The sequence below is a fragment of the Microtus pennsylvanicus genome, chromosome 7 (genome assembly GCF_037038515.1).
Source record: "Microtus pennsylvanicus isolate mMicPen1 chromosome 7, mMicPen1.hap1, whole genome shotgun sequence".
NCBI classification, from domain to species: Eukaryota; Metazoa; Chordata; class Mammalia; order Rodentia; family Cricetidae; genus Microtus; species Microtus pennsylvanicus.
The window spans coordinates 33,124,957-33,145,009 of NC_134585.1; the positions used below are offsets into that span (position 1 = coordinate 33,124,957).

The 20,053-nt window shown below is 44.9% G+C and overlaps 1 protein-coding gene across 1 annotated transcript in view; it reads right to left on the bottom strand.

Moving 5' to 3' along the window:
- Positions 1-20,053, bottom strand: part of Vwa3b (von Willebrand factor A domain containing 3B) — a 178,044-nt gene that overhangs the window by 19,471 nt on the left and 138,520 nt on the right. Inside the window, exons 21-23 of the mRNA XM_075978890.1 lie at positions 15,006-15,056; positions 13,623-13,824; positions 4,362-4,473 (exon numbers count right to left, since the gene is read on the bottom strand). Of these exons, the coding sequence (XP_075835005.1) occupies positions 4,362-4,473; positions 13,623-13,824; positions 15,006-15,056 (365 nt within the window). The remainder of the gene's footprint in view (positions 1-4,361; positions 4,474-13,622; positions 13,825-15,005; positions 15,057-20,053) is intronic.

Here is a 20,053-nt window from a genome sequence, read left to right on the forward strand (position 1 = left end):
CTATTTTAAAAAAAGAAATCACTAAGGGTTCATGTTTGCCAAATGTAACATGTGGCTCTGGATTCAAATCTGCACTAAAGAAAAAGTGGAAGGCATTGGCAGGCAAGTGACAAAGGCGGAAGCATACGAAGGTGTACGGTGATGTCAGCATTCCTGAAGGCCACGTTTATGGTGGTTCTTCTAGGCTAGTGCCTGCCGTTTCCAATAGAGTTGTGATGAGCGCTGCCTAACCTCTAACAGTTCAGAAAAGATGTGTGTGTGTCTGTGTATGTATATGGGTCTGTGTGTGTGTCTGTATGTGTGTGTGTCTGCATGTGTGTATGTGTATGTATGTGTGTCTCTATGTGCGTGTGTCTGTGTGTGTCTGTCTGTGTATGTATGTAGGTCTCTGTGTATGTGTCTGTATGTGTGTGTGTCTTTGCGTGTCTGAGTGTGTTTCTCTGTATGTATGTGTGTCTCTGTATGTGTGTCTGTAGGTGTGTGTCTCTGTGTGTGTGTCTGTGTGTGTGTGTGAGTGTGTCACTCTGTATGTATGTGTGTCTGTATGTGTGTGTGTGTATGTGTGTGTGTCTCTGCGTGTCTGAGTGTGTCTCTCTGTATGTATGTGTGTCTCTGTATGTGTGTCTGTATGTGTGTGTCTCTGTGTGTGTGTGAGTGTGTCACTCTGTATGTATGTGTGTCTGTATGTGTGTGTGTCTGTATATATGTGTGTCTGAGTGTGTCACTCTGTATGTATGTGTGTCTCTGTGTGTCTGTGTGTCTCTGTGTGTGTGTCTGTATATATGTGTGTCTGAGTGTGTCTCTCTGTATGTATGTGTGTGTGTATGTGTGTGTCTGTGTGTGTGTCTGTGTGTGTGTCTGTATATATGTGTGTCTGAGTGTGTCTCTCTGTATGTATGTGTGTGTGTATGTGTGTGTCTGTGTGTGTGTCTGTGTGTGTGTCTGTATATATGTGTGTCTGAGTGTGTCTCTCTGTATGTATGTGTGTGTGTGCATAGGAAAGTGAAAATGTGAAAGAGTAAAAGTCTCACAGTATAAAATGTTACAAAATGTATAAATGTAACAAAATGATAAAAATTAGTGAATCTGGGTAAAGGGAACTTAAGAATTCTCCATTTTTCTTGTAACTTTTCGAGGGTTTATTTATTTATAGAAAAACGGACTCTAGAGGGGAAGTCACAGGCTCTTCAATTTTTTTTTTTTTTTTTTTGGTTTTTCGAGACAGGGTTTCTCTGTGGTTTTGGAGCCTATCCTGGAACTAGCTCTTGTAGACCAGGCTGGTCTCGAACTCACAGAGATCCGCCTGCCTCTGCCTCCCAAGTGCTGGGATTAAAGGCGTGCGCCACCACTTCCCGGCTCAGGCTCTTCAATTTTAAAAAGATCCGTTGACTCTGAAGGGTGGAAAGGCACAGAGTCCGTGATCTATAGCTCTCCTGCGCACTGCGCTTGTTTGTGTGGGTGAGTGCCGGTGCACACATGCCTTGGTGCATGTGGAGAGGTCTGAGGGCACCCTCAGGAGCTCTTCTCCTTATCCCTTGCAAACTCCTCTCCCTGGACAGGGCGGGCTGTTAGCAAACCCTTGCCACTCGTTTAGCACACTACTTACACTTGTGAGTTCATCCACCAGGCTGTGACCTGAACTCCAAGCGCTAACAATGTGCACTCATTATCCCTTATTGGAGAGCCTCTTGCTCACCACTGTCCATGCCAGGGGAGCTGCGCCATGAGCTTCTCCTCTGTCTCCTATCTCCCTGTGGGAGTGCCGGCATTCCAGATGGGCACTGTTGCGACTGACTTAGTGGCAGTTCTGGGGACCTCAAGTCAAGTCCCCACGCTTGCATGGCATGTGCTTTACCCACTGACCAGCCCCACAGACTGACATTGAATTTGGTGGCGTTAATGTTTACTGACAAGCCATGGATCAAAATGACTGGTTCTGTAACTAAATTCAAATGTTTACTTCCTCCACATCAACATATTTGAATTCAATCACAGCTGCAACAAATTTAAATGTTTCTGTCAGGCAGCTCACATGCAGTTATGAGGATGCTTACTGGCTCCGATGACATGCTTAAGAACAAAATGCCATACGGTCTCAGGGACTTTAGGTGGCTATGACGTTAACGCTGTTTCTCTGTTCCCCCAGCCTGGACACACACAGCAGCGATGCTGGGAAGTCTGAGCCATTCTTCATCTTCCTAGAGTCCTGGCCAGCCATCAAACCCTACTCTATAAGCCACCCATCTGGGATGCAGTCCTTTGTACACTCCACTTGAACGGCAGATTCACTTAGGATCCTCTCCATGGCTTAACTTCAGAAAGTCACGATGCCTCCCCAGAAAGGGCCTCCTGTGACCCCCTCTCAGCCCCAAGCAAGGGGAGCTTCCCACCCCACCCGGCCCACTGATCCGGCACTGCACTTTCATGCTTTGCCTGTGAGCTATTTCAGAGCTTGGCTCTATTTCCTTCCGTCCAATCAACTCCAAGTTCATTTTCCAGATTTCAAAGAAGACATCTTACTTAGTCCATAGTTCTAGTCACATACTGACTGGAAGCCAAATGCTTTGCTGAATTCACTTCTACATGGTACAGAGATTATTTAATTACATTTGATGAATGGTGAGGCTTCTGCATTTTAATTGGCTGTTCCTTCCAGGCTTCTCCAGGGTCATCTTTCGCCTGCTCACCCTTCCCATGTTTCAGTGGCTATCCTTGCGTTGATGTTTCCAGAAGCTCTGTCTCCAGAGTCCCTTTCCAGACTCCAGACTCCAGAGGCTTCTCTGACGTGTTTTGCTGGGCATCTCACAGGCACCCTCAGCGCATATCCTAAGCACATACCCCTGACTTTCCATCCAGGCTGCGGGGTCGTCTCTCCAGCCCCTCTCCCGGCTTTACATGTGACTAATGCCCTGAGAGCAAAGTGCAAACTGCTCAGAAGTGCCTACTGTGAGCGACCCCGGGCTTACCGACTTGGAAAGCTTTTGTGCTGGCTAGTTTTACGTCAACTTGACACAAGCTAGAGGAACTATCTGAGACAAGGGAACCTCTACTGAGAAAATGCCTCCATAGGATCAGGCTGTAGGCATTTTCTTCATTAGTGACTGATGTGGGAGGGCCCAGTTTATTGTGGGTGTGGGTACTATAAGAAAGCAGGGTGAACAGGCCAAGAAGAGCAAGCCAGTAAGCAGCATTCCTCTGTGGCATCTGCATCAGCTCCTGCCTCCAGGTTCCTATCCCGTTTGAGTTTCAGTCCTGACTTCCTTAATCCATGAACAGTGATATACAAGTGTGAGCCAAATAAACCCTTTCCTCTCCAACTTGCTTTTGGCCATGGTGTTTCATCACAGCAACAGAAACCCTAACTAAGACAGCTTTATTATTTCTCACTGCTCTCCGGTGTTCCCGGTGCCCGCCAGAGTCGCTTTTCTATCTCCAGACACAGTATCTTTACTCCCTAGCTCTTGCCAGGTATTATTTCCGCTGTCGACAAAGGCCTTTTCACGCCTCCATTCCCCGCTGAGTGTATCCAGCTGGTTCCTTCAGGAATCACATCTCGCAGGATGTCTTGGGAACATCTCTCCAGTCAACTGTGCTAGTCTGCTTCCCCTGAAATGTGTCTCTTGCACTAGAGCCTTGAATCTTTCTTCCAGATAATCTAACGGTGGCACCACCTTCTCTATGCCCTTATCATGTCATTTTCCCCAGGAGCCTTTCCGTAAGCACTGTATTTAGAATTGCAACCTTCTCCATGACACAGCTCTCTTTGTGGCTTGGTTTTCCCCTTATGGTACTATATCTAACATGTTAAGTATTTTTATTGTTTATCTGGTGGCGCCCCTGTGTCCCTTGGTAAGAAACAACATCCCTGAGGACAAGAATATCCACGTATCTGTTCACCATAGTATTTCCAGGGCTGGTGAGGTAGCTCGGGAGGTTGAGGTGCTTGTGACCAAGCCCAATGACCTGAGTTTGATCCCTGGAACCCATATGGTAGAAGCAAGAAATCGATTATTGCAAGTTGTTCTCTGACTCCCTCCCGACACCACATGCCATGGCACATATGTCCACCCCTTCCCCACAAATAAAATAAATAAATGTGGATTGGCATGTTCAGAATATTATACACATACGCAACACAGTAGGTTGTAATAGAAATGTGTTCTCAATACAAAGGCGAGATTAAAAGAAATGTTATTTTCTACTACTCTTTTGCCCCACCTATGAGAAAGAACTATTTTTTGCTTGAGAAGCAGAACATCTTTAGTCAAGCTCACGAAACGTCAGTGTTCTAGGGAAAGTTCGGGTTGAGCCCTCCTCTCCCCAGTATCAGGTTGCTTAGCAAACGAGTCTGAAAAATGTACCTGGAAAATAGAAGCCATTCTCCTCACATCTGGCAATGACCTTCCGGCCTTTGAGGGGATCTACTTTCCTTGATTTGGTTTTCTTTGTTGGACACCCTTGTGATTTCTGCTGCTGAAAAAGACCAACAGTACAAAGTGATGAGCAAAGGCAGTGCAGACAGTATTGACTAGAGGGAGCCCGGCAGCCACCACTGCTCATCGTGTGTACCACATGCTCATCTGGACACCTCTGTCCTGCATTAACTGGCTACCCTTCCCACACAGGTAACTTTGGGGCTCTCTCTTTCTGTTTCTCTCTATCTATCTATCTATCTATCTATCTATCTATCTATCTATCTATCTATCTATATATATAATTTCACTCTAAACTAAAATCTATTTATTTATATATTTTATATAATTATATATTATATAATCATATATAATGATGTGCATGTATTTTATATAATATATAATTTATGTAATATATATAGTGTAATATATATAGTTTCTCTTTTCATCAATTAGTTATCCAATTTCTTCAATCTAAACTAAATTATATATATTTTATTATATGTTATATATAATTGCATATCATATATAATTATATATTATATAAATGCAACTGTTATGTGTGATATATACATGTCATATATAATTATATATTATGTAAATGCTATCTATTGTTACAGATATATAATTATATGTATAGTAATTATATATAACATATAATAAGATATATATAATTTAGTTTAGAGTGAAAGAATTGAACAACTAATTGAAGAAAAGGGAAACTTTTCAAAAACTGTACATACAACTAGAATTCCTAAGATTCTAGATGGCGTCACGGCTGGATGCACACCACTTGAGAACCATGGCCCAAGCTGCTGCCTTCGCAGAACTATGAGGAGATTATGCTTTCAACAGAGAAGTCAACCACAGCCAACATCTCTGAGAGGCAAGTGTGAAAACACAGGGGTTTACAGAAACACAGAAGCCTACCCCACCCCTCCATGGCAACGACAAACCCTTAGAAACGCTACCTCACAGAAAAGAAATGCATGGGCTATGGACTGGATTATCCAAGCCCTTACTTCCCCTGCTGGGCAAACCATCCTACTAGAAGGCAATGGGCCACCCTTTTCCAAGTTCTGGAAGAAAATCCCAGTCTAGTGATGGAGGAAGGTCATTGGCTAATAAAGGAACTGCCTTGGCCCATTTTATTGGTTAGAACATAGGTAGGTGGAGTAAACAGAATGGAGTGCTGGGAGGAAGAGGAAGTGAGCTCAGACTCGACAGCTCTTCTCTCGGGAGCAGACGCCTCAGAGAGACGCCATGCTCTGCTCTCCCGGGCAGACACACGCGATGAAGCTCCAACCCAGGAAGGACATAGGCTAGAATCTTTCCCGGTAAGACCGGTGCTACAGTTTATTAGAGATGGGTTGATTGGGATATTAGAATTAGCTAGTAAGGGCTAAAGCTAATGGGCCAAGCAGTGTTTAAATGAATACAGTTTGTGTGTTGTTATTTCGGGCATAAGCTAGCAGGCGGCTGGGGTGTTGGGGACGCAGCCTCGTCGCCCATATTACTACAGTCTAGGATTCTAAATACCAGTAAGCCATGGATCAAATCAAAGGGCAGCTTAAACATACAATCATCTCCCTAAGTAGAAGCATCTCCCTTCGGTTCATCCTGGCTTAGGAAGCTACTCGGAAATGTACTCCAGCAAAAAGAAGGAGCAAAGCAAGTAAGAGCAACAAGAAACTCTAGGAGGCAGGATTCAGTCCAAGAGCAGGAAGAGAAATCTCCAGGGAATAGCTGTGTGCAGTCAGACCAGCAGGAAATCTTGGGGGTGGAGGGTAAGGACATAGGAATCCTGGAAATACATACAGATATGCATACATACACACATATGTAAACCTAAAGCATACAAAAATCATTTAAATACAGACAAAAGTGTAGCCTACAAATGGCCTCTGGAGGATGAGTCTGGACCAGGACACAGACACCACATCTCTGCGTGCTGCCTGCCTGGTTGAATGATTGGGCAGCATCTCTTGACCTTCCTAGAAAACCACATGCTCTCAGCCATCCTTTAGCTTTCTGTTTCTGTCTGGAAAGATCTGCTTCTGCACTCTAGGAGACAGCTAAGCCTCATGTGTACCAGGACACCAATGTGTTGCTCATATTTTCAGTGCCAGAACTGAGAATATGAGTTCTACAGATTTCTCAGCCAAAATATCTTGCAGGCAAAATTGACTGTAAGCGTCCTTGTAGAATATTCCAGTCACTGGGAAAACTGAGAGACTGGAACATATCGAGTCAAATCAGTGATGGCTTAAAAAAACAAAAAACAAACTCCACTTTGATATAAAGTTTACAATCTCTGTGCTTCTTGACACCCATGTTCACATCCAAGACCAAGTTGGCTGCCGGGGAGTCTGCCTGCCTCCGGACAGACCACAGCCTGCTATTCCAAAGCCACGTGTGCACAGCAGTTCCAGAGAGGCTGTTGTGGCAAGTTGCTCATTAGAACCCATGTCTGAAGTCCTCTCTTCAGGCTCACAGACTATCAACATTCATTTAACTCGATTCTTTTTACCTTTGGATCCCAAGCACTTAATGTTCCAAGCAGAAGGGCATGGATTAATTTTTCTTTTATGTTTTTAAAATGCATTCAGAGTACAGATCTATGAAATCAGTTGCCTAAAATACCAAGTTCTTTTCTCTCTCTCTCTCTCTCTCTCTCTCTCTCTCTCTCTCTCTCTCTTTGCCCCATTGTAATTCTTCCCTTGTCAGTTCATCTGACGTGCATCAGCCTTTAACTCTATGGAGATCTTCCTCCACATGGGTGGCAACAACGGGCGGGCCCCAGTGGAGAGAGTGCTGGCTGTCATTTTAAATGCCACAAAGGCCTTTCTAAATGGCTGAGAGTACTGTTCCCTTCAAACCATCCAGAGACATGACTAACACTGAAGTACCAGTGATTCCCATTTACTCTTCAGGTTTCCAACTGCTCCTGCCATTGGCAAGCGTTCCTTTCTAGTCGATTCCACAGCATGTAATTTTATGGAAAGGGCACTCACATGGCTTCTTCGGTGGTATTTTTGTACCTCAGCATGACGGACGAGACTCACAGACAAAGCTGAGTCATCAAGGAAAAGCACATCTCAAGGGCCTGCATCAAAACGACAATTTGTGCCTCACAAGCAAAACATGGGCATCCCAGGGTAGAAAGACAGATCATCGGGGCTGTTAGACAAGCTGTCCCTGCAGCCGGAATTTTGACAACTTTTCCCCAAAACTTGATAGCCAATGTTTTTGAGCTGTGCTGACGGCTTTAGAGATGCTGCATGGTCCACGACAAAAAACACCTTAGCCTATCTCTTTCTTGCCTCAGCTCACCTAGGTACACGCTCAAAATACAAATCAAACACTGACTTCTACAAAGACATCCACAGGATGCAATGATTGGAAGAAACAGAGAGAGCAGAAAATACTGGCCGGCGTAGCTCCAAGCTTAAGCTTAGGCCCCAGAGAAGAGTGGCTACAGGGTCCGCAGAGGAAGTCAGAAGAGCAGTGGCCATGGGGAAAAGCTTCAGCCTTGCCTTCAAAATCCAGTGAACTCCTTGATTTATTTTTCCAGATTCAGTCACCAGGTGATATATGCCAAGATCCCAAGAGATGCCACCCTCCTGCCATGCCATGGCTTCTTTCCAGTTCGTGTTCTTGGGATTAGATTGGTAGGAAGAGCACGGTTCCTAGATATTCGGTGCTTTTCACTTTCCCGTTCAGTAACAGCATGCATCTGCAGCAGCTGTAGCCACATGCCCACAGTTGAACTACAACTAATCTCCACTTCAAAGTTATGCAAAACAACTATCCCTAAATGTTTCTGTTCTCTGGAATCCCCGAACTCTACCATACAGAACCCCGAAATCGCTCCAGCAGCACCCCTAGTTTGCTTAGTAACCCCTGCCTTGTCCTTCGGTCAAGGAGGTCTGTGACTGCTATGATTAAGATAATTCATGGCAGGACAGAGTGCTCTGACCTTTCTCTCTAGGGGTCCCAATTATGAGGCCAGAAATTTTGCAAACTGTCTTTATGAATAATATTACTCCATTCAGAGGCTTGGTGAACGGGACAGAGCCAGTGTGATGTGTTCTCCGCCTCCCTCCTTTCCAACCCTAAAGACATCCAAGGTCTTTACTCCTTTAAAAATGGGCTCTGAAGAGAGAATGAGGGAAAAATGTAGAGAAAATGTAGGAGAAGAGGCGGTAACTCCTGACCAGATCTGGGAGTCTACCGATGGTATCCGTGGTGTGTTCGTCTCAGCGTGATTCCTCTCTGTAAACTCATGGTTTTAACAGAGGGTAGATAGCGCGTCAAAGAATGAGCTCTAAGCAGGGTTTCCTTAGTCCTGGAGAGGAGGTCAAGTCTTTTTGCAAAGGTTGTCTCCAAACAGCAAGTTTGCCATCCTGCTCAAGAGGGACTTTTGTCCCTACCCCTTTCAGTAGCTGTGAGTACTTAGCTTGGCTTTTCAAAACCAGAGGGAGGTGGGGGGGGTGTCTCTAAAAGAGTTGTCTTCTCTCCTCCTTGGGGAAGGGGATACCTTGAGGAAATAGCATGAGAAACGAAGGTCCCCTAAACCTCCCGGCAGCTTCTACTTCCCTTTGGGGTGTTGTTTTCTGAGCAGATCATACACAGGGAGTTGGCTGGTCTTTTGCACATTCCAGTTAGTGACACTTTGTGAACAGCTACTATGATGCTTAGGAAAATGTTATAGGGATGAATCCCTAAAGAAGAAAACTGGCCATCCCCTCCCTGGCACCGGGGACAGCTCTGGGCTCTGGAGGAGACAATCTCTGAAGGCAAGACTTCCAGCCCACTGCTCTTAGCAACTTCAAGGGCTATCATGAAAAATAACCACACCTGTTTGCTTATTAAAGGGAAAAAGTACAGAAAGGAAAACCCCAAATGTCTTTATTGAGCGCTGAAAGTCACTGGCGCTTGGGGACCTGCCACGTGGATGTTATTGATGCTCCTTTTGTGCCACTGCCTGGCATGGCCCAACACCAGTTTCCTGTTTGATGTATGTTTCTCATGTAACTCCATGGTACACAAATAAACTCTAGGTCTTTAGAAAAGCCTCCCAAGACATCTCCGTCTCTGGGCTAGTCTCCCGCCACCCACTCACCCCCTACACACACTCTCTGCTCCTCTCTGAGGGCCCTGCTCTGTGTACCCAGACACGGCTCACCAGGGACCAGACCGTTTCTCTTACTGGTTCTGGAGCAGCAGACTACGGGAGGTACTGACTGCAAACAGAAAGGAAAAGGAGAGAAAAATCAGGGCAGCAGTCTCCCTATTGTTGGTTTCTATGGTTTCCACCATCCCTTGCTGTTGCTGGGCTCTAGGTTTGCCATTCTTTCCTGTGGCTGACCCTGACGTCCCTCACCTGAATACAGCCCTTGCACTGATGCTCCTCTGCATCACTGACTAAATGGATTGTTTCGTTCCCTGCCTGGGTTCCACTGATATGCTTTCCACACTCAGTGCTCGTACTCCGGATAAGTGGGTAAAAACCATTCCCAGACCGGTTTATGGTGCTTGGGTGGCATCTGTGGCAGAGCACAAAGAGCACCTTGGCGGCGGGAGAGTGCTGGGGTCCATCCAGTAAGAATCTTCAGTGAAGCCTTTAGTGACAACGTGGATGTGGCGTTTGCCACCTTAGGGATCCTCGAAGTTGACATTTACTCCGGAACAAGATACCAGGCATCTTCTGGTCAATGGCCTTTGTGGTGTGTGTATGCACATGTGTGTGTGCACACACGTTTATGTGTGTGTGTTCCTCCTCCTTTGATTTCTTCCAGTGACAGGAGTTCCTGGGCAGCATATTCTGCTAGGAACTCTAGCTGCTGTGGTCACTCCAGTGCTGGCCGCATGTCCTCTTTGTTACCCTCTCTCACGCACCCTTCCACCCCTCCCTCTGTCGGTCTGAGATTCTTGCGCATTTAGGTCATCACACCTATGCATGTTTCAGATCCTAGCTTGGATCTGCACTGCATTGCGGTCTGGGGATAATGTGGCTGGTTTTCACATCTAATTTTTTCTCAGATGACAATGTCATTATTTCATAGCCCAGACATGTATCCTCCCATCTTTCCATGAGAGGTCTTATACTATCAGAGGATGTTCACAGCACTAGGGAACCAGCGTCCCATCAGATCCAGATGCTAGCATAGCAGACAGATGTTTTCACGATGGCACAACAAAGGCTCACAAGCAGAGTTAAGGTGTGATGCCTCTTACCCTCTTTAAGAGGGAATCTGAAAACTGTAGACAAAATGGGTTGTCATGCACAAAAAACAATTGGTACAGTTACTATATGGGAACAAAGACACTATGCATAGTCTGGCTTCACTTTATACAATTCAAAGATGCTTTCTTCTAGGTCTCCATTCCTCCGACACACAGTGTCCAAGTCACCACCTGGCGTAAGGTCCTAGGTTCAAATGGTCTCTCCCCCAGTTGTACTTTACCCAACTCACTCACACCTCTTTCCTTTGTGCGTTTTCCTAATACTCTACCCTGGAAAGTTTTTCCTAAAGTAGCACACAAAATTCATCATTCATAAAATCCATGGGCTCCAGATTCCTCATTCGCCATGCTTTGAGAAGCAAACACATGTTGCCAGCTGTGTGGCTACATCCCCGAGGCTTTGTCCAGAGTGTTGATGACAGGTTCTCAGAGCTTTAAAAAGATTTCACGCTGCCGAATCACCCCAGGTGGTCAAGGCCACGGGGATAAAGAGAGCTTTGGATCTTTCTAGCTGTGGATTCTGTAGGATTTGCTATGGGAACAATCTGCATTTCTTAGGAAAATGCTCAGAACTGTGCATCTGAGCTTTCCTAGACCAGGCTCCCACGGAGCCCCCAGAAAGTCAGTGATCGTTCCCTGATGCCCTTCACAGCCCAGCTTTGGGGCTGCAGGCTTAGCAAGGGAGAGTGAAATCTGTAATTATGGCAATAAGACGGTGCTGGGGAGAGGAGTTTTAAGCTTTTCAGACTTAAGGTTTCTCATTATATGGTCAGCGAGACAAGCTGGGGATGTCATAAAACTGGTGGATTATGGATCGCAGGGGAAATTGTTAGGCACTCAAGCACAGAGTATGCAGGATGCTTGCAGATCAGTAAGAATGGTGGTTCTCAGCTTACAGTCATCCATCCATCCATCCATCCATCCATCCATCCATCCATCCATCCATCATCTGCTGCCATCCAGATGGTCAGGGGAAGTCCGAAGGTGAAGAGCAAGACCAGACTCCCTGGTCATAGTGTTTGTAGCTCATCTCCTTCCCTTACCATCAGAAAGTCATGATGCTGCCCCAAAATCACTCGACCACGCACTCTAGCTGGACCAAGCAGAGTGACCTCAAACATCGGATACACATAAACATTTCTCATAGATCCATGGGAGGGAACTTTGACCATTATTGCGACACATTAAATTCAGGGGTCTTAGGAGTTGAAAGTTTGCTCTTCTCTAACTTATAATCATTGTTCCAAGTCATTGCCCTTTGCTAAAAGAATCTAAAAGAAGACTATGCATATGTATGAAGAGGTTGGAATGAGAAAATCCATTACTGGGATCCAATAATTCTCTCTCTCCCCCATCCAAATGAGAGCAGGACTTAGTGTGTTCTAGGCACGGCTGGCATCTGCCATCACACCTAGCACTTTGGGGATGCTCATAAATATTTTAGATAGTAAACAAAAGGATGAGAAGGCAGGAAGAGGTAGACGAAGAACATTCTCAGGGGAAAGTAGGGAGTTCATGTTTGGTCCTCTGGATTCTTAGGCATCCTTTGACACCCGCCAGTCAACAGAGAAATGCTGGTAGCCAGAAGGAGCCTTACCAGGATGCAGTGGATGCTTCCAAGGAAGTCTCTTTGAACAACAGGAATAGATGCCTAACGCTTCATGATACCATTTTTTTTCCTGCACAAAAGGTATAGCTTCTCACATTAAGGGGAAAGTGCAATTTGTGGAGTAAAAAAAAAAGAACAAAGGAAAACAATAAAAGCAAAGGGACCGGAGAGATAGTGCAGCAGCTGAGCGTATATATTACTTTGGCAGAAGACCTATGTTCAGTACCCAGCATCCGTGTTGGGTACCACACGCACATGTAGAAACCCACATGCAGATGCACATGAATAAGAGTGATTCAAAGCAAAAGTGAGACTCTAAAATAGTGGCTATGGGAATTAAAGTCAGGCAAACCCTGCCTCATTTGACAGATCCTGAAATTAACAAAGAAATCCTGCATGGCAGTTGTCCCGGAATGGTTTTCAGACCTTTGTTTGATGGCTATATGGAAGCTGTCTAGGATTCTGGATGGACTAGCCCAAATCTACAAGTACCTGCATGCAGTCAGAAAGGAGCACTGTATTCCAGCACCAGTGAGCATGTTCTGTGGTCCACAAATGCCACTCCTAAGGCAGGATGCTCACAAAATAACTGTACGCACCATGGGATTCACAAGAGCGTGAGAAAGAGGCAAAAACAAAACAACCAAAAAAGGCAAAAACCCAACAAACCAGAAGGAGACAGTTCGGAGTTAAATACATCCTGTATATATCCACCAAGGTGTCGGTCTGAAGAGTCAGCGAAAGCACAGAGACTGTATGAGATAATGCTAAGTTCAAGGCAGACTATAAAATACTAAAGACTCCCTAAGTATAAAAAAGAGAAAAGATTTATCTGAGGAGAAAAAAAGGGCCAACAGGAAACACTCCAAATGGCGCTAGCTGGGCAGCGAGATGATGAGCCGGTTTCTTTTTAGGTTTGTTTTCTTAATGTAAAAACGGATGCCATTTTTGTGGGCTTTCAATACTAAAAACATAAATACCCTTTTTATCTAACAGCAGTCCACTGGGCTTTAATACTCTTATTATAGATATAAAAATATGAATGTTGAAGGAAATGTGAAAACCTATCCAAGACAGCATCAAGAATAAGTAGTTAAAAAAAATCTCAGGCGAGTACTCTGTCTGGTTTGGATCAGAGTCTGGGCATCTCATCAGGACAAAACGCTACTTTTCAATGTTGTGTCTCAACTCAAAGATCCCTTATTCTAAAACTAAGATGTTAAAATCAAATAGTATTTCCTTCTTCTCTCTTATAAAATCAGTATGTGGCGGGTGGGAGAAAGAGGAGGCCCAGGCAGGGAAAGTAATGGAGAGAGCAGGGAGGGTGGGGTACAGAGAACTCGGGGACCCACCTCCTCCAGGGTCTTGTTTGTGCAGTTCTTCCTGGCAGCCTCCTGGAGCTCCATCGCCTGCTGGATGTACATTTTCCCAGCCAAGATTTCGTTTTCCAGCAGCGACAGCTCTTTTAAGGAAATGGGCCAATTCAGGCGCTCCAGGGCTTTGTTTAAAACTGCCTTGTTTTCCAAGTATTGTAGGGGCTTGATGGCGTCCAACCTGAGAAACAAAGGAAGAAGGCAACAGAAATGAAAAGATAAGCAGAAGAAAAGAAAAATGTATTCAGTTTCTCAATAAATCTCCTTAGACTCATCTGTTAACATGGACATCAGAAGTCCACCTCTCCAGCCCCCAAAGGTCCCACTTTTCAAGATTAGTTATAATTAGAAATAGTCCTTAGAATGGATGAAAAAACAAGCCTGGGCATTGTATGAACCCATGTTGCTATATGACAGGGGTCCCTCAATTACATCAGCTGGTGATACGGCCATCTTAGATTATGTTCACATGGGGGGGGGGTGGCCAACTGCCTACTGACCCATTTATCAGTTTGTACAGCTGGAGGTAAGTAATTATCACTCCCAGTGGTTTGTTTTGTTGTTATTGTTGTTTGGTTTTGTTCTTTGAGTCAAAAATCTTCTTATGTAGCCCGGGCTGGTCTCAAACCCATGAGTCTCCCCACCACTAGGATTATGGGCAATCGCCATCACGCCCATCCAGCAGCCAATGGTGAGGACACGGGGAAGTGAGAACGGGAATGCTCGTGCCGAGACGGTGGGACTGTGAAGTAGTGTGGCTGCTGGCAGCAAGCCTGGAGCTTTCGCAAAAACTGAAGCAAGAATTACAGTGTGATAAACCTATATATGCTAGAGGAATAAAAGTGTGTTCATAGAGAAATGTCCGCTCACGTGAGCACAGTGGCGTTCTTCATAATAGCCAAAAAAAGCAGGAACTGAAAGGTTCATCAGTGGGAGTAGATAATCAGTGGTGTGTGTGTGCGCGTGCACACGTATGCGTGTGTAAAAGATAACTTCCTTAGTGCATGCATATATGTATACATGTGCATATATGCTACAACTTTCATGGGCTTTGGAAATATTAGAGTTATTAAATATTAAGTACTAGAAGACAGAAACAATGCCACGTGTGTTCTTTCTTTCACACGATATATCATATGAGAGGTTCACAGAAACAGAACAGACTGGAGTTAGCGGAAGCTGGAGAAGAGAGAGACAGGGAACACCTGCTTCATGGGTATGTAGAAGTCTTTTTCTGGGGTGGTGAATGTTTGGGGGGTTACACACTCTAAACACCACTGGACCCCATGCTTTAAAACGGCTAGCTTCGATTACATGAATTTCACTGGCATTTCGAAACTGAGGTGGAATGGAATGACTTACCTCTCTTTTTCCTCTTGGGACAGTGCTTGCCAGACGATTTTATTTAAGCGTCTGTTAAAAAAATATATAATAACAACAACTTAGGAGCAATAACTTGTTTTAAGTAAAAAAAAAAATTAGTTGACCTCAGGCTCTGAGAGGGGTGACAAAGGAAAGCCCAAGCCAGCTGCCAACCATTATTGGACTGCACCCCTGTCATCCACTTAAAGAGATTGCATAGATGCATCTCCTCCCTAAGTAACTCTTCCTTAGAGTTGTGTCAAACACTAAGGAAGTCTTTGCTCTCAAGTAAAAGCTGCAAGCAAGCTGGTTCTTTCCATCTTTGCATTAGGAAGTTTCTCAGTGGTCGGCAAGATGGTACAGCAGAAAAGGAAGCTTGCTGCCAAATTTGATTTCCCAGGACCCACATGGTGGAAAATAAAAGCCACCTCCCTCAAGTTGTCTTCCACACATGCATTGTGTGTTATGATACACACACACACACACACACACACACTATTAATGCAATACAAATTACATTTAAAAAATAATTTAGGTGCTACAGTTTTCTTTCTAAGGCAAATGTAAGCACTCTTAGCTTGCCTTCTGCAGACACTCTTCTGCCTGGATTCTGAGAGCAAAGGGGAGCTAACGGGACCATAAGCCGTACATTCAGAACCCATGTAGTCTAACCACCTTGTCTTCTGGGTGGCAGCGCAAAGATGGGAACACAAAACACCTCAAGCATCCACCTGGCTAGCTGCCAGTGGGGGAACTGAAGCCCCTCACTGACCATATCCTCACAGGAAAGCCACCTGACTGAGAGGAAAGGGAGATGAAGTACTGGCTCCTTTCCTTGTACCCAATCAATGATGCTCCTTTCAGTGGACCCAGCCCATTCTGTGACGCTATGACATCACCTCGGGCTTTGTGGACAGCAGGGGACAGAACACTGACTCCAAAGCTTGTGGAGTAGGGAACATTGCCTTCCACAGGAAGTGCTCCTCTGACCACGGAGGCCAGTCGGCACTAACACAGTATGCAGAGAATACGCTTGGGGTGGACATGGGCCTGGAGGGGCTGGGAAGGCAAGACAAGGATGGCTCATATGGGAGAGGAGCCATAGCACTGGGGCCAAGACCTCCCATTCCCGGCTTAGACTTTGGACTAGAATGGAGTCAACTTTTCTGTCAACTCAGGTTGACAAGAGAATCCCCACTCCCGGTGCAGCCATGAGGATTCTGCAAAGACTTATGTGCATAGCATATATATTGTGTCTGGCATTGGCAAAGAAGTGATGGCAAAAAGTCAGAAAGAATGGGGATAGAGAGGTAGCTCAGCCATTAAGAGCACTTGTTGCTCCTACAAAGGACCGCAGCTCTGTTCCCAGCCTCCACATGGTGGCTCACAACCATCCATAGCTTCATTTCCATAGAGTCTGATGCCTTCTTCTTGCCTCCACGGGCACCAGGCATACACATACACACATATTCAGGCAAAGCACTCAGAAAACAAAATAAAACAAATGGATCTCAACCACCATGAGCCAGGAAGAAAGAAGTAGGCCAGCTCGAGCTTTAGTCTTTCTCGAAGGTTTAGGACCTTTGGGTTCCATTAGGAAATTAGGTTTCTTTAGTCACTTGGCTCTTGTAACAACGATCAGGGCTTCTAAGACTGTTTGGTTTTCTGTGCTTTTCTTAAAATATATCCAACACTCTCTTCAATCAGACTTGAAAGCAAACTCGGTGTAGCGCGGAAGCTGGGCGGGCAGAAGAGGGCTTCAGCACAACACAGACCTGGGGTCAAGCTTAGCCCCCAGCTCCACCTGGCTGCTATGTGATCCTGTTGGGCAGAATCCTTTGAAGTGCTGCTTTCTCAGGGATAAAAACAAGGCTAGCGGCATCCATCTGTGGCTTTGAGAGGACAAAGAAGAAATGTATGTAAAGTACCAGGAGTACCTCAATGTTCCTCTCCTCTGGATGGATCAAAAGAAGGGTGAGCCTAGAGACACGGAGAGGCCATCGGTAGAGCAGGATTACTGGGTCCAGTTACCTAGCCTGAATTGAATTTGAACTCAATACTTTAGAAAATATTTCCCAGGGGCACATATTCAGAACATGTGTGCGCCCCCTTGTCCACATGTTTTGCAACATTTCAATGCTTTATTGAGTTGGTAGAGTGATTATGGCAAAGCCACCAAGAGTTTATGATGACCATTCTTCTGAGGCACCTAGAGGCCATTGAATGTGAGGGTCTTTCTGAAACTGGTCCAGCCCCCGAGTCCTGGCTGCTGGTTTGCATCCCTTGGATTGCTGTAGCTCTAGCTGTAGCAAGAAATGACTTGCCTACAACGCAAAGTTTAACTATTGGCACATCATAAACCTGGCCAGCAAGAAAGAGTAGACCTTAAACAGAGTCATTGAAGCCCGGCCCCAGAGCCAGACTAGAACTGAGATTTCTCCTATGGATTTGAGGACTGGGATCTTGACTTTGGCGATCAAAAAAAGCTGCAAGAAAAACGCTGCCTCTGAATATGAACAGCCCTAGAAATTATTCAAGCTTTTGTTCAGACACACAGAGCCCAGACTCTTGAAATCCTGGAACTGAAGGACACCCACCCACGGACACTGTGTCAAAAATAGCTCTTCTTTATATACCATCCTGTGAACTTCCATTTGCTTGGTCATCGCTAGCTTGAGTGGACTTATGGATGTATAAAATCATTTATTTTCAAAGTGATGAAGGCTTACTTTGGAGGAAAAACATCATAGAGATGTGGCAGCGGATGCGGGACAGGATACGTGCCCGTCACTCATCCTTTGCACACCATGAGAAAGATGCACATGGGAAAACACAAAAAAAGGGAACTGGCATTTATAAAAACAAAATTCTTCAGTACTACTGAATTCAAAGGCTCAGTCCTGTATAATATTGCTATTATTAATACTACTGGACATAATATTAAATAATTTAACACACACACCAAGACAATAAACCCAGTATTAGTTAAATGAATAAAAAATATTAAACATCAACTATACTAAAGCTAATGTCATTAATGTAAAGATTATTATTACTAAAAGTACAAGTTGAAGATCTCTTATCCATAAATGTTTGGGATTTTAGATTTTGAACTATATTTGCATGTACGTAACGAAATATCTTAAGGATGGGACCCAAATCCAAACACAACATTTACTTAGCTTTCCTATCTCCCTCACACGCACAAGCCCAGAAATAAATGTGTGCACAATTATTAGTGCATGCACCAACATGTTCACTGTGGTCTTTCCCATGAGATCAGGAATGGGATTTACTGTATGTGGCATCATTATGGGCATTCACAAATGTTGGTGTCTAGAGCATCTGAGGTTGGGAACTCTTAGGAGGTTTTGTTCAACTTGTAGCAACAATACTCCTCTAGCATGAGCAGAAGAGTTTTGGAGAGTTACTCGCAGGAACAGATCACTCACTCTGTGTTTGGGCTTTTTTCTCAAGGGAGTGTGGTTCTGCCTGGGAATAGAGGCCTCCCTCCCCTCTGAGACCCTCAGGAAGAGGTGGACATGGTAGAAGGAGTCAAGGGGCCGCTGTGTTGTACACAGTCATGGTTATTTTAGGCTCAACAGATTCAGGGTGGGAAGCAGATCCACACGGAATGCTTCTTTTGTGTGACCTGAACAACCCTTCCAACAGCCCTGTGCGTGGGTTCTGCAAATAAGTCATCTGCTTTCAATGCCTAGACGTAGGCATTGGTCTGGACTAAGGACAAAACACACAAGCACTGTCTGACCTCTAAGCTCTAGCCTGCGCCTCTGTACCCGATGTTTATAGGCCAAGTGATTACAGAACTCAGCTATCTGAATATTTCAAGCAAATGACATTAGAATTTGAATGGAATTTTATTGCATTTGAATACCCAAATCAAACTTGAACATTTTAATAATGAAACTGGAATTATATCAAATCTGAATGAATTTCAAATAGTCAGGTGCACGGGCCTCTGCTAGAAATACATGGGAGGGGAAACAAGGCTGGCCCAGTTGTAAACTAGTGGACCAGAATGTCAGTGGGCTCCAGTGGGCAGTGCACTAGCTGAGAGTGTGACAGGGTACAATAGGGGAGTAGCTAGAGGGGGGTGTGGAGAGTCCTCTCTGAGGAGGCCGTTAGGAAGAAGGAGCAGTTGAGGGACAGCAGAATAACAGTCCCTTAAAGGGAGGACTTCATGCAAGCTCCAGTGAGAGGAGGAAGCTTAGGATAGGTCATCTTGCTACAAAGATAAAAATGGAGGACAGAAAGATGCGGAAAAACAGACAGAGCATCCCTAATCCAAAGACACCCTAGATCCCAACCTTTTTGAGTTCCAATGTGACAAGTAGGAAATCTCATCTGTGCCATAAAACTTTTACTTCTGGCATGAAATTATTTCAAACAGTGAAAAAAAAATGTTTGGACTTGGGCCCAATTCCAACGCATTTCATGCATAGTCAAGTATTCAAAGATATGGAAGAAAACTGAAATTCTCCTGACCCTTTTGTTCTGGATAAGGGGTCACACCCTGTGCTGACAACTTTATAAACACCACTGATGGGGCTCACATGGGGGGGGAACCAGTCCTTCCAGGAGGGCAGTGAAAGACTCTGACGTTAAGAAGACTGAAGAGCCATAAGTGGTGAAGAAAGACCTTTCTGTGCATTGTCTGTGTGGGCAGGAGTCGGGCTCTGAGTACACACTAAGCCCGCCTCACCCTGAGTTATGATGGGTGGATTAGTGGACCTGGCCACATCACTAACCTCTAATCTCTGTGTATCTTATTACTTATGCTCTCCTGTGTCGATAACTAAAACCCAACCATGAAGCCTCCAGAATCTAGGATAAGCTTTCCAAAGAAGCTGGGCACTTTCAAAAGTCCCTTAAGTATGCACATTAAGGGTTAATTCTAGGCAGGTGTGCAGGTCATGGGAAAAGGTGACAGAGAGGCCACCTGTCCCTGAGGAAAGTCTCCACCTTTTGAACTGTTAGAGTGTAGAATTCTCTCAGTAGTCATCTTAATTATCTTATTGACACAAAAC